Source organism: Physcomitrium patens, chromosome 11 (assembly GCF_059467195.1).
Source record: "Physcomitrium patens ecotype Gransden chromosome 11, ASM5946719v1, whole genome shotgun sequence".
NCBI lineage: Eukaryota > Viridiplantae > Streptophyta > Bryopsida > Funariales > Funariaceae > Physcomitrium > Physcomitrium patens.
The window spans coordinates 12748924-12764572 of NC_143420.1; the positions used below are offsets into that span (position 1 = coordinate 12748924).

The window sequence follows — 15649 nt, forward strand, 5'->3', positions numbered from 1 at the left end:
ATTTAGTTTATTTTATTTTATTTTATTTTATTTTTTTCTTCCTTGGATTAATCTTATCTTAGAATAAATTTTAGAAGAGAAAGAAAAGGAAGTTTATTTTTTTTGTAATGTAAGCTACAATCTTTTAGTTTGTCATAGTCCTTTCTATTGTAATAATTACTTTAAGAATTTCTTGCTCTTTTTAGAAAAGTGTGTTGTCTTTTTATCTTAGTTACAAAGTTTGTGTATTGTATCCAATTTCATTTTAATATTTTTTATTTTTTTGTTACATTCTCAATTCAAAATAGAATTCACAACTTTGTTTTTATTGATAAAGAGTTCATTTGGAAGACTTAGCCAATCAAAAATTGCTTCTCTATAAACCTAAGCAATAATCTTAAAAGTTATATAATAGTTGATTGATATAGGATCTTGGTCTTTAGAATCAAGAATTTATTCAAGGGATTGTGAATAATCTTCAATTAAATTATAATAATGTACATGGAAATAATGGAATTAATTGTGTTTTGTTGAAACATCAAAAACCATGTAATTTAAGTTAAAATTGATAAAAATGTTGAAGATTCTTGTTTTGTTCTTAAAAAGACATCTTATTCAACTTTGATCAATTAACATAAAAACAAAGAAAACTAAAATATTATTTTAGTTCCAAAATTTAAGTGCCAAAATACCAAATACTTTCAGCTTTATAGTGAGAAACTAAAAACGTTAAAATAAAAACAAGGTCATCACATACAAATGCTTTAGAATAATTTAATTGTCAATGATTTTTTCTAATACACAATACTAAACTTTTTAGCAAAAGATTAAAAAATTGACTCATATTTCAAATCTAAAAAATACATTTTTTATTTTCTTCATTTTAATAATTTTTTCTAAAATCAACATTTAAAAATATATTCTAAATAAAGGCATAGGATATAATCTATAATTCTAAATATTATACCAATCTAATTTATAGAGTTTTAACTTCAATGTTTTAATACATCAAATTCTAAAATTGATTGTTTTGTAGTTATTAGTTATATTTTAAAATCTTTGATAATACTTTAATTAATAGTCTTTAAGTGTATTGTATATTTCTATGGTCTCTAAACATTTCCACATTTAAAATGATTCTTTTGTTGTAAATTTATTTATTCATTTAATTTTTTTTTTTGATATTTTTTAAAGGATATATTCTTATTCATAACTTCTAGAGCTTAAATCAATTGAATTATCTTCTTACCTATGTAATTTTATAAATAGTTCACTAAATACTCCCCCTTAGCATCCTTGTAAATTATAAATTCGGCAGTAATATAAATGGACTGTAATTTGTAAAAAAAAATAGAATTTTAGATTTTGTTTTTTGTAAAAATCTACAATAAAGATTAATTTTCGAATATGTTTTAGTTTGAAATTAATCAAGATAAAAAAGAATAAATAAAAAAAAAATTGATAAAACAAACAATGCAATTTGAAAAAAATATAAGTTCTGAATTATCACAACAAAATCTTATTAAATCTATTCTAACACCATGTGTAATACAAACAAATATCAATAGATGTTTATTTTAATGTAAATAATTCATGAAAAATTTATTATAGAAAAAAAAATAACATACATTAAATTCTATAATTTGTATCAATATTAATTTAAAAATTTAATACATTAAATTGCATTACATTACTAAAGCTGTTGTATTTTAAGGATATAAAAGTAATAAAATAAAATTTTTAATTCGTATTATAAAATAATAATTAAGTTGATAAAAAAATTATATTAAAATAATAATTATTTTAAATTTAATTTTTTGAACATCAATTACAATTATTTATAAAAAATTTACTACTGTATATAGTAAAATAGTTATCATCCTTATTACAAGATGGTTTTTGTTTTATAGAATGCTTTATGTGTTAATTTTTTAATTAATAATAAAGATCTAAATACCTAATGCTTTTATTTTATGATATAATTCTTTCAAAAAATATAATAATAATTTTAAATATAATCTTTAATTTTATATTTTCTTATTATCTTTATATATTTTTTAATTTTATTATATTTTTATTTTTAAAAAATTAATATATCATATTTTTAATTTGAAATTTATATTTAGTGTGTTTAAATTAATTTTTTTGATTAAATTTATTAGATTTGAATATTAATTTTTTTCCAAGTTGAAAATTATAGCATGTAGTTTTTTTTGTTTTTTTTAGTTATTACAATATTTTTTAAATTATTATATACTAGCCAAGTCTTGTGCTGTTGGGCACTATGATCTTTGGCACCACCATGCACCCATTGCCTTGTTCACCTATGTTCATCCATATTTGGCCAATGAGAAGGCTTCTCTATGTCTTTATCTGATACATAAGTTGTTTTATATAAGAGATGTGCTAAATTATTAATGTATATTATTTTAATATTAAAATTTTTATTATGATTTAGAAAAATAAAATAAAATTTGATATTAAATTATAAGATACATTTCTAATAAAAAAACCTATTTTTTTCTAATTGATTTATTATTAAAGTATATATTGTATGTTTTATTTCAATTTTTTTTCTAACTTTTATACACTATTTTATAATTTCTACACAAGTGTAAGATTAAACCATAATTTAGTTTATAATTATGTTGCTATCATTGTGCGCATAGGCTAGACAATAATTAAATAAATCTATACTATCTAAAACCACCATGATAGGATGTTTTGCCTAGCTTGCTTATTTTGATAAAATTTTAATTAAGCTAATATTTTGAAGATTTTTTTTAATAAACTCTATGTAAAATCTTGTTATGACTCTTGCATTTGAATAACATCTCTTTAGAAATCTTATCAATATTTTAGTTATTAAAGATTAGAATTCAAATAGTATAAATTCTTATATAAAGTGTCAATATTTATCCAATGCTAGACATTTTTCTATTAATTGAATCTAAAAGCATTTCAATATTGGCAAGCCAAGTGTTAAATCTACTAATATTGATATTATCATAGCATTAATAATATTGATATTATTTCTATAAGATATATATTTTTAAAATTTTAATTTCAAATAAATAAACAATAAATCAAATTGTATGCTGATTATCTATTATATGAATAGTAAAGAATATACATAAATTTTCTACTTCAAGAACTTAATAAACGTTATAAAATGTTCTTGAAAAAATTACAATATACTTTTATCTATTCCACTTTTTTGTTCATTTTTTTTATTAAATAATAATAAAACATTATTTTTTGTATTGATTTGAATTTATTTATCCAGGCAAGATTACTTGAGATTTTTTTTATATTTTTCTAAAATCTTGGTATAATATATAATTTGGTGTAAAGTGTAAAATACCATGTAGCAAGACTAAGTATTTTCTTAACTTCATCATCCAAATTTTGATGGTTTTTTATCTTTTTCTTTTTCTTTTTTGATTTCCAAAATATGAACATAGATTAATTTGACAAGCAAAAATACTGTACTTTTTGATATTAAATAAATTTATCCACTGACCTATATTGATGTTTGGCCTCAGTGTTTCCATATAACTTCGAACAAACAAGACAGGACATTGTTGTTACAAGAATACCTACTGATTTTGAGGGATTGTATTTTTACCCTATTGTCCATCTACAGTGGTGCCTATCTGATGTGTAACAAATGTGGCAAGGTCCGTATAGCTACATCCCAAAACGACCTTTTGAACTGCTCTTCACTGCCTTCAAGTCTTAAACCTTCTGGTTTCTGCAATCAAGCAAATCTACTTACAAATTACCAGAGTCAAGGCAAGAGTCAAGGCAAGAGACCTAATTCTGAGCGAAATCCGTTCACTATTTAACCATCCGCTAACAATTGTAAACACAAAAGCCAACCAAGTGCCCTTTGTAGAGCTAGCTGGGAAATATGAATAAAAAAATGATCAGAAAGATTGGGCTTATTGGAATCCTAGCTTACAAGAGGTTGACGAAATGGAATCCACCTAAACAAGGGCATCCAAACGAGGTTCAAAGGAGAATCCCAGAACTCTTCGTGCTTCCGAGCTATTGTTTAGGTTACATACAGGCAACCACCACCATGCGTTTCGATACATATCGTACATGAGCATCTCCCGGGAGGATGACTCTGTGAAGCATACATAGTCTCCATGTGAGAAGCATAAAAACTGGTGACGTCGAGACCTGCAAAAATAAATATCACAATTAGACACCGTGAGAGTGCCACGGATAAAAACACAGTTACAGTGTGTTTACAAACAGGCAGGAAATTGCTTACTTTGTTAAGAGACCAGAATGCCAGAACCAAACAAACTCTGCTGAGATCAACCCCTTTGACAAAGTTGTTGCGATGCAGCGATCCCTACTGTCTCTACTGTGATGGGTAAGATTTCATTGAGATATTGCAGAAGTAAAAAATCATATGAAAATTCATCCCGGTTATGGATGCCAAATATATGTTGATGCATCTTTGCATTTGGCCCCTCAATTATGACAACCACAATTCAAAATCTTTTAAGGAAGAAAAGTCAAAGTTTAAGAGATTTACTTGAACAGCCTGTTGAAGAGTGTTTCCGGCATGCACTGAAATTCCACCCATTCACTTCTGGTAATATCCAAACGCCACAGGCGCACACTTCTGAGACTCCCATACTCTTCCACGCCTCCTACCATCAGAAGCTGACCTCGGTGACCAATCAGCTGTGGGCAGATCAAAGCCAGCGGCATTTTGACTTTCACTTGATCCCAGGTTCCCTTATTTACATCAAAAGCCAATACTCCAGTTGTTGCTCCGAAACTCATACTGTACAGATAGCCGTTTATGAAGGCCGTCCCTGTGATCAGCGCAACCCTGCTGGGAAGGCTGCTCGTCAAATACCAGGAGTTGCTTCTAGAGTCATAAACCTGTCGCAAGCCACTGGTTAAGTTAGTCGCAACATGGATTTACCCGCCGAAGGTGCATAAGAGGTCTCTGAAGTGAAGTTAAGTATACCCAAAAAAACATGGAGTGATCCAATCCGAGAAACACACAAAGTCTTCAAAGCAAAGTCATGAGCACAAATTGAACTATAAAAATTCATTCAAGTTCCTTTGGCCTGATTCAAGTAGATGAATAAATAATCTACAACGATGACCATAGTTGTCTAAAATAGAAAAAGGAAACGGAAAGAAAATAACAATGTGGCTTCAAGGCAAACCTACACATCAATTACCTTCCTAGGGTGACAGAAATATCGAAATTCCACAAGATATGCATTAGTTATACTATAGAGAAGCAGTGGCAGTAATAAGGGAGATGCAAGTGGAGGAGCACCTGAGATGTCAAGCTTTCCCCATCTTGAACAACAAGAATCTTGTACGATCTATGCTCACGGTCCATCACCATGCCCACCACGTATGGAGATTTCATGTGCAACATGGGAGGTAATTTGCGCTGCGTCCGCGTCATGGGATTTGACACGGAAAGATATCGATTCTGAGACCCTGTTCTTCCCTCAAGGCACAACAATCCTCCCGCGGTGGCCACCACGACAATCGACTCAAAATAGGGACAGGGAAGGAAGTACGAGGGCGGCAACATATGCCACCTCTGCGACGTGGGGTCGTAGGCTGCACACTTTTGCTGCAGCATGTCTGCAAACATGAGGAACAACGATCCTTGCGACGGCACCCGAGAGCATATCGACAGGAAATTTTTGGAATTGACGATCTCATTCCAGCGTTTGCACACACACCGTAACCGGAAAAAGCTCGGCAGAGGCAAAAATGCTAAAATTATGTCATGCAGGTGTTCCGGCAAGTTACTCCAGAGCGCCTCGTCCAAGGCCTCCGCAACATCCATCCTCCCCGCGTAGGGATGATGCGCATTCAACGTCGACTTCTCGCGATGCTGCTCTCCACCTCGCTCCTGCTTCACCACAGACAACGACGCTAGAGATCGCGCCAGGTCAGTTGAAGCCGAATACGCCCCAGAGACAGAATCCATCTCCATGCAATCATCGCCGAGATTCATTTCGCCTCCCCCGCTCACCATTCCCTAAACAAACCCCAGCCTCTCTCCAATTCCCAAGTCGCCCTCAAATTCCCAACACCCCACAACTAATTCACCCACCGCGTGACACCACGTCCTCCGGGGAAACGGCCATCGTCCGAAACCAACCCAACATCATCGCAACCACTTACTCTTCACACAACTCTCCCCCCGCCCAAACTCCACACCACCCCAACTGCGACAAAATCGAGCAATTGCTCACATGGCCAGAACGAGACTCTGAAACCCAGAAAGCTCTCCGCGTGCAGAGTCCCTCTCTCGCTCTCTCTCTCTCTCTCTCGCTACCAGCGAAAGAATCGGCGACACTAATTTGAACAGTGAAGATCACTGTTAGACGGAGCAACTGGAAATAAATTAATAAGTTAATAAAATACCCCAAAAAATAAAATAAAACGACAAACGTCAACTCATGGTGATTGGCAAAAGACGATTGACATCCGGCGCCAAAGCGTCCTCCTCCGAGCAGGCCCCCTCCTCCTACTCGTACCACTCCTCCTCCTACAACTACTACTATTGCTGCTATTTGGCTTTCATTTGCGATGGCTGGCTTGTTTGTGTGCGTGCATCAACTTATGGGGGCATCAATCAAATCAACGCTGGGGCAAGCTTCACGCATTTATAAGTGGCTTCGCTTCTTCCTAACCCCCACCCCCCTCCAACTCTCCCCGAATGAGTCCGATCCTCAGATTCCTCCTCGCGACTCCGATCCCTTCTTGCTTTCTTGCTTGCTTGATTGATAGATTGCTCACTCGTGCCATCGCCAATTGCATCAAATCGTCCCGCAATCTCCTCCTCCTCCAAGCGAAACAGTCTTCCGTGTCTCGGGGAATCCGCACTCCTCCTCCCTCAGATTGTTGTTGTTGTGTGTGTGTGTGTTTCTTTTTTCAAAAATTAGATGCGTTGTGTGTAAGTGTGTGTGAGTGTATGTGTGTGTATTATGTTCCCATGGTCTCTCTCGCTTTGGGGTTCGTTGTTGTGAGTGGGTTGTGTGACATGGGTTGTATCCATGTATGTATATATGATTCATTGTGAAAACGTTTTTTCTTTGTACTTTGGATTAAGAAGTGTTGCTTGTGTGTTTTGGTGTTGAGCAATTGGTGTAGTTGGATAGGTTTTTCAATCAATCACTTTTTTCATGGAGTCTAATGCGTTTCTTTTAGAACAAATATAATCAATGTTTTTATTGCATTTTTATGGGTAGTTGAAATGAAAATTTTGTTCAGTATTTTGATTTTTACATTTTTTTTGTATCGTGCTGTGGTGTGGTGTTGTTTTTGTTGAAAATTAGAACATTGTTAAGAAAATGTTTTACTTTTTAAATGCAAATGATATACTATGATTGGTGTGCACGTTATTTTGTAAAAGGTTTTGATAGTAAAAACATCTTCATGAATCTTATCACTTGAAAGATTTGAACTTTGAACTTTTCGTTGTAAATAATAACAATCATGTTCGTTTCTTTAAAATATTTGACTCTGAGGTGAATTTGCACTCAGATATATTGTCTTACAAACAAGAAAACAATATATATATATATATATATATAGTATTCAAGGCCTTGTTCTGTTTGAGACTTAATATATTAAATTATAAAAAAATAATTGTCACTTTTGCAATCATGGTCTGGTATCGTTGGCTAGATTGCCTTAGCAATTATGACATAGATCAGTGTTTTTTATTTTATTTTATTTTTTGTTTTGTTGTGGTTCTATTTTCTCTTACTATGCTCTCCTTTGTGAGCCATATAACTTGGTTGTTGTTGCAACTTTTTTGTTTGAAATAATCAATTATTGTCTACTTGCACTATATTCACAAAGGTTGTTTGTATGATTGCAATATTTATGCAACATTTGGAGTTTCTTTCTTACATTGGTTTTGTTAGTTCTATAGAATAAAAGATAAAAAGAAAATTAAAAATTAAAAATTAAAATAAAGTATAGAATTTCATATATTTTGAAAATTTTAATGATATATTAATTTATAATAAAATAAAATGAGCCAATTGATTCTCTATATTTGCTATATATTTGGAATATCTTTGAAAATATGTGTCATTAACATTGTGGGATAATTCAAACATGACTTTATATTTAGTTTATTTTTTATATTTCTATAAAAAAATTTGATTAAAAAAATGTATTAGACTGAGAATATATATATATATATATATATATATATATCTATAAGCACATATATAGAATTTTTAAAAACTAAAATTACAGTAGAACTTAATTTTAGAAATGTATTCTAACAAGGTTGTGCTTGATAAAATTCAAATGTAAAAAAAGTATCAAAATAGCTTAATAAATTTCAGAAAATAATAATAATAATAATAATAATAATAAGATAAGCGTCACTTAATTTCTATTAAAATTCTAAAAATATATACTAATTTCTTTTGTTTAAAATAGAATTTTCTAATTTTCAATTAATTTTAGTTTATATTTTCAAAGTTTTTACAATACATATGTGCATAAATGCAATATGGCATGATTTATTATACACAAATATATATATATATATATATATATATATATATATATGTGAGTGTGTATTATATATACTTTAATAAGAATGAAAGTTCTTATAACAATAAACCTAATTATCTTTTAATCTCTTTGATCATATAAGTATGTATGGCTTTATTTCTAATGTTGACTTTAACTTCAACGAAATTTTAAGGTTGCTAATTCTTTAAATTACTTATAAAACATTCCTCACATGATTTTGATATTTTAAGTAAAATTTTCACATTAAAGCTATAAAAATCAGCTACAAATTATTCAAAATAAATTATCTTTAGATATTAAATTGTGAATAGTAAATAATTGAAGGTATTATTATTACTAAGTAAATAATAAATATAAATAGCATTTAAGACTATCTCTACATAAGGCATAAGATACAATTTTGTATTAAATATAACCATACATGCTTTTCAACATAATGGTAAAAATATTTATCCAATATTATTTTAATCCAAAATTTGAAATACATATGCATTAAAATTTCTTAATATGGGATTTGTTTTACTAAGCTCATAATGGCATTTTTATGCTCACATGTGCTTTGGTATGAATCAATTAGATATATAATTTTTACAGTAGAGCTTTTTATATTTTTAAATTTTTACAAGTACATTTACAATACATACGTACATAAATGCAATATGGCATGATTTATTAGACACAAATAAGTTTTTTGATTTAATCTTTCTGAGTATGCTATGTATTCTTTTCATAAGAATGAAAGTTCTTATAACAATATAGTTAATTATCTTTTAATCCCTCTGATCAATATATATATATATATATATATGGTAACATTTCTGAAATTGTCTTTTTTCTTCAACGAAATTTTAAGATTGCAAATTCTTATAATTATTTATGAAATATTTCTTTCATAATTATGATATTTTAAGTAAAATTTTCACACTATAGCTATAAAAATCAGCTAAAAATTAATCAAAACAAATTATCCTTATGAATTAAATTGTAAAATTTTAGATGATTGAAGTTATTATTTTTACTAATTAAATATTGAAGATAAATAGCATTTAGGACTATCTCTAAACAAAGCATAAGACACAATTCAGTATTAATTTTAACCATGCATACCTTTTAATACAATTGTAAAAATATTTATCCATTATTTTTAATTTAAAAATAAAAAATATTTGCATCAAAATTAAAAATATGGTATTTTAATATTTTTAATTTTTAAAAATAATACAGAAAGATGCTTTTAAAATTTACAATTCCATTGTAGCATATTCAAATTTAATGTTGTATTTTCAATGTAATTGAGTATTATAATAAATATTAGACAATTTAATCAAATAATAAATATCCGTGTGCAAGAATTAATAATAAGTCATGAAATTACAACTATCTATCTTTCTATATATATAGTGTATTATTTACTATTGTATCTTATATTATTTTTAAAACTCAAAAAATCTCATAGGGGTGAGTTCTTTTATTTGTGTGTATATATATATATATATAATCACTTTTTTTTTAATAAATTAAAAAATACTATTATATGTCAAATAATTTTATCTTATATACCCATCAAATGTGTCATGGAGTTTTTTTTTTTTTTTTTTTTTTTTTTTTTGTTAGTGTAAATCAAAACATTCATATATAATCAAATTAGTGACTCTGCTTAACTTTCTCCTGTAGTGATTGTGTCTGAAGAATATGAGAAACTTAAAGTATATGTAAACTTCAAAAAATTTAATTGTTTAATAAACTTTTTACAATATATACACGTGTAATTGAATTAAGGTAAAAGGCAATTGGACTCAAAATTGCTTTCATTATAGATTGTAATATCTATGGTGAAGCAATTGTGTCTTAAGTTTGAAGAATAATATATAAACATATTAATGTATAATTAATTCAGTATTTTTTAAATTACCTACTTTATTTTAAAGTCATACTTTTCAAAAAATTCAAATTTTAAAGAATATAACTTAATATAAAAAGTCTTTGGAATGAATTCTAATTTTCCAAAAAGTTTTGTATTCCATTTTTTTTACCAAATTCACTTAGTTTTATTTTTATTCAAGTATTGATTTGAGGGCATATATCTTAACAGTAACAAAGCTAAATCAATAAAGATACTGATAAGAAGATTAATAATAATCTATTTATGGAATTAATAGAATTAATTTTGTTACAACTGTAAATATGTAGCTTTTGTGTTCCAAAATATGTAACCTGATTGCTACAGTGAATGTTTTGTAGATTCAGTGAAGCAACTTCTGTTTTTTTCTTTTTATCAAAATCAAGTAACCTTATTTGGACACATGTGTTTTGATAAGGATTAATTAGATATGGAATTTTTGTAGACCATTATATTGAATGGTATTCAAAAAATATAAGGGTTCTATAATTTATTTATTTTTTTATAATCTTGAGATTTATGTGCATCTTAATATTAGATCTTGCACATTTTTTAATTTTTTCTATTAATTTCTATTCATTTATATACTTGATATTGTATGGTAGATGAAACAAATATATTTAAAGTGCAAAAATATATTTGAATCAAATAGCTTACAATCAGGTGGTTTGAATCATGATTACTATTGCAAAATGATTTGATCTGAGTAACTACATGAAAGTCTATATATAATCATCAATTATATAAAACAACTTAGGTATAATATAACGAGACAAGACAAAGAAGCCTTCTCATTAGTGCCTAATAACACAAGTTAATGCTATATATATATATATATATATATATAATTCTCTCAAAATACTATATCTCTACTAGTTTTGTACCAATAAATATATTAGCACTATCTCTACCAAAACTTTATACAATCATTTGAATGATGTAGGGTGAGAAAAATGTTATTGATAAATAAAAGGACTCATTAAGTTTATTGTCCTAATTGACATCCAAATTATAGTTTTTTTTTTTTTTTTTTTTTTTTTTAATCTACTTGTAACTTTCTCATGTCCGGTTTATTTGAAGGGAAAAGAATTTAAAAAATAAAACAAAACTGGGTATTTGTTAGAACGTGTTCAGTTCCAATGCACTATTTAACTTTGAGGGTATTTCAAAATTTGCATTTAAACTTATTTTTAAATGTTTAAGGTTTTATTGGTTACATTTGAAGTTTAATTTGCAAAGAAAATCACAAATCCATCATATGGTGATAGATTGAATAAATGAAATTTTTATCCTTTGATCATTGTTTTTATTTTTCTTGTAAAAAAACCCAAAATCAAATGCATTTGTTTAAGAAAAAGTTATGATTCTTACTTATTTAATATGTATATGTATATTGCTATAATTTTCAAAATAAGAATAACAACAATAACAATGTAAAAAAAAAAAAAAAACAAACAAAACAAAACAAAACTGAGGTTAACCATTCCAATCAGAACCAGCGCATTATGAAGAAGAACTTCATGAATTTACACTTCTCTTTGTTTGTTAAATATTTGCAAGAGATGTAAAAACTTTTCAAATCTTTGTGTTCAACTTTTTCCGTGTATAATTTCATGATTTTACGAACTTATGAAATTATGTAAGTAAATCATGAAATTATATAAAGAAAAGTTGTGAAGAATCATAGTTTAGTTTCTAGATTACCAATCTCAGGAGAACAACAAAACCGTGGCCATTAATTTCTTTTATCAAATCATCCAGGTCACAATCTTGCAGCGTGAACTGTCCTTCATAAACAATAAACAATAAAATATGTTAAAAACTGATATGCTATATCAAGGTGCATGAATTGCTACTCAACCACATCAACATAACTCAAAAAGCTTTCACTTACTTAACTGCACACCTAAAAGATGTCCAAAAAATATTTACAATTATACAAATATATACATACATGATTATAAACCAAAACCTAAGGAGATTTAAACCATACCCTCAATCACCTCTAATTTTATCCAAAAGATGCACAACTTTGCACTAAAAACCTCAATAAATGTGTTCCTCGCTTTGTAGAAGCAAATTCAATGAATATGAAGGAGGTACCATGTAACACCTTTTGTAAGAATTGAGTCTTAAAAATGTAATTGTAATGGTATTGTCATCCACTCATGAGTTAAAGCTTCCCCGGACATATCTTTCCCTAATACAAAATTGTGCAACACATTGAAAATCATATAATAAAATTGACAAGAATATAAATATATATATATATATATATATGATTCATATAGAAATTTTATGACACAAACAAAAAAAAAACTATAAGTATTTAGGGAACAATAAATACATCTATGAAGAAAAGAGTTGTAGTGAGGAAAAGGTTCTTCAAGGTCTTTTCGAAGCTTTAACTAATGAGAGGATATTGTCAACATGCACAATTACTTGCAATAGCAGAAATGTTGGGAAAATGTTTATTCACCATAATTTAAAAACTATAAAAAATTAAAAATTAAAAACTTGTAAAGCACTTGTGTGTGTGAATATATATATATATATATATATATATGCAAATATATATCAGAAAAGCATCAACATGAATATTTAATGATGCATTTTTATAAAATAAATGTAAAAATGAATAACAAGATGTTCTTTAGATAAATATTATTTAAAGAGATTTACTTTACTTGGATTGCTGCTGGACTAGTACCAACCATTATAGCTTTATGTACATACCTATTATTATTATTATTATTAATACATTTTTTTTAACTCATTAACAATACACTCTCAAACGTGGTGTCACCTTTGTAATCTAATTTTATTCATTTGTATACTTTGTACACTTGAAAATTGCATGATTGCTTTGTATATAATATTTAAGTTTTGTTTGGAATGTTGATTCATCGTGATTTTTATGAGTTTTTATGATTTTTATGAGTTTCTGATGTCAACGAGAATTCTGATTCTCAAACCTCGTATGTCATTCGTGCATATGGGCATAAAAATTACAAAATTTTAGTGTGCAAAACCTTTAAATATAAACTATAATTGATTTCTACATAATGATTTTGCTACCAAGTAATATAACAATGTTATCATTGTGTTTAAGACCACTCTAAGTAGCCCCTTCCTCCACTTAAGCAATCATGCAATGTATAAAATAATTTTAATCTATCATAAATTACTGATATTCATTTAAATCTTATACATATACTCAGTAATCAATAGTAACATGATATTAATATTTTGCAAAAATAATCTTGTATTGTCAATACAAAGTAAACATATACATAAATGTTTTAAACAACCTAAATAATAGAACTTCATTTGGAATGCACTTAAACAACACTGTCTTAAACAGAATCAATGTGATCTTAAAAACATGATTAGTACATAACAAGGGAGGATGCTTTAATATGAAGCACCCACTTCTACAACATGGTCCTTCAAAACCCAACTCAATCTCAATGCTTTGAGATGCATTGTGAAACTCATAACTATTTCAAAATGCTGCATCACATCAAAGCTTCAAACTATGTTGCAATACCTTTTACAAACAAAACTTGTGTCTTATCATCTTCGGATCACACCAATTGGTTGCACAACATGAACCTTGTATTTGAATCCTTTTTTTTTCTTCTATTCATCTCTTCAATCAAATAACCATGTAATAAATCATGCAATGAAGTTAGGTATATGCAAATTATGCAAGTGGGTTTGTTTGCAATTGTAGGTCAACTTGGAGCATTTTAAGAATCTTGACATGTGTGCTCAAAATCAACTTTGCATAATTTACAATACAATTCCATCCACCAACATTATAAATTAGGTAGAATATATATATATATATATATATATTTCATTTTATTTTAGATATGAAAGTATTGAAAAGATTTCATACAAATTTATGAATATATAACTTATGAATATATGATCTTTTATTCAAAACCTTCCCTTTATGACTTTTAATGCATATCTATAAATGAGGTAAATTTGATTAAATTTAATCTTTATAAATTCATATTGACAAATGTGAATATCTTTTTTCTATTTGCCTATCACTTCAAGTTCTGTAACCATTAATATATATATATATATATATATATGTATGTATATCTGAATAAGAAATAAACTTAAAAGACCTCTACAAAATATTAATGATCCCAGTTATACATAATTCTTAAAGATCTTACATTATTGTTCTAAAGTTGCTATTACAAAGTAATCAATTATGCTCCATTATTGTATCACCATCCAGGATCGTGAACAATAAATTCTGTTTATAGCTACAAATATTTTGCTAAGCAAGTATAGATACTTAAAAACTCTCAAACTAAAATTGTTTTTTATTTGTTAATGCACATTCTTAAAGTTGATCTAAACTTATGTTTTGACTTTTCATGGAAAGCTTTATCTCTCTCTCTCTCTCTCTCTCCCTTTCTACAGATATATATATATATATATATACATACTAGAAAAAGCTCATGTAGCAAGCTAAATGATTGTGTAACCATTGCAATAACCTTAAATCATTCATATTTGTATATAAAAGAAAGATGTGTTTGTGATGAAAATGTATTACAAAAAAGTTACCAAAAAAGTTACCAAAAATCTATTGCAATCTTTAAAAGTTGTACAGCCAATCAGCCAATCAGCCAATCAGTGATTATTGTAGACACAATGACATACACCATTTATATATATATATATATATATACATAGATAGATAGATTCACACAATATATATTAAAAAAATTACAATTTAGACGCAAGGATGAAAATATATACATATATGAAAATTTGGAGAATTAATGAAGTTAAATGCTTAAGGAAAGTTTTGGGTTTGGTCTTTAATGATGTAACTTTAAAACTGAAGTGCAAATAAACAAGCACCTTTGTCATACACATTATTCCACCTACCAGAGAGTTCCATCAGTTTCTTCACATACACATCACTTTTGTACGTACAATGCAAAAGCAAAACAAAATAACAATATCAAATACTTAGGCAACAAAAGAATATTCAAACCAATGATTTCAAACTATTCCAAAATAAAATAAAAATACACGTTCAAGGAATCCTTCAACATATTACTAAACATATTATTAGGAATATACAAATTAAACGGAATAAACATGATGTCTGACTAATTGTTAAGAACCCACACTGATATGACCTAATTTAATAGCAAACTTGGAGAA

General features: G+C 27.9%; 1 protein-coding gene and 1 long non-coding RNA gene across 8 annotated transcripts; both read right to left on the minus strand.

The window, feature by feature from the left end:
* Positions 1-3448: 3448 nt before the first annotated feature.
* Positions 3449-6304, minus strand: LOC112288185 (F-box/kelch-repeat protein At5g15710). 2 transcript variants are annotated; one of them, XM_024532115.3, is made up of 4 exons: positions 5297-6304; positions 4532-4887; positions 3944-4167; positions 3449-3733 (listed from the first exon to the last, which is right to left on the minus strand). In XM_024532115.3, exons 1-3 carry the CDS (start codon positions 6014-6016, stop codon positions 3969-3971), a joined length of 1275 nt encoding a protein of 424 aa, XP_024387883.1. In that variant the 5' UTR covers positions 6017-6304; the 3' UTR covers positions 3449-3733; positions 3944-3968. The 2 variants fall into 2 exon arrangements, with proteins under 2 accessions (XP_024387883.1, XP_024387882.1); XM_024532114.3 differs by having other exon boundaries at positions 3449-4167; positions 5297-6302.
* Positions 6305-11918: 5614 nt separating this feature from the next.
* Positions 11919-15043, minus strand: LOC141045922 (uncharacterized). Of its 6 annotated transcripts, XR_016505547.1 has the most exons (4): positions 14641-15043; positions 13251-14228; positions 12558-12644; positions 11919-12226 (listed from the first exon to the last, which is right to left on the minus strand). It is a non-coding gene; the product is annotated as an uncharacterized LOC141045922 (long non-coding RNA). The 6 variants fall into 6 exon arrangements; XR_016505549.1 differs by lacking the exon at positions 14641-15043 and having other exon boundaries at positions 12438-12644; positions 13251-14330; XR_016505550.1 differs by lacking the exon at positions 14641-15043 and having other exon boundaries at positions 11919-12231; positions 13251-14329.
* Positions 15044-15649: the final 606 nt, after the last annotated feature.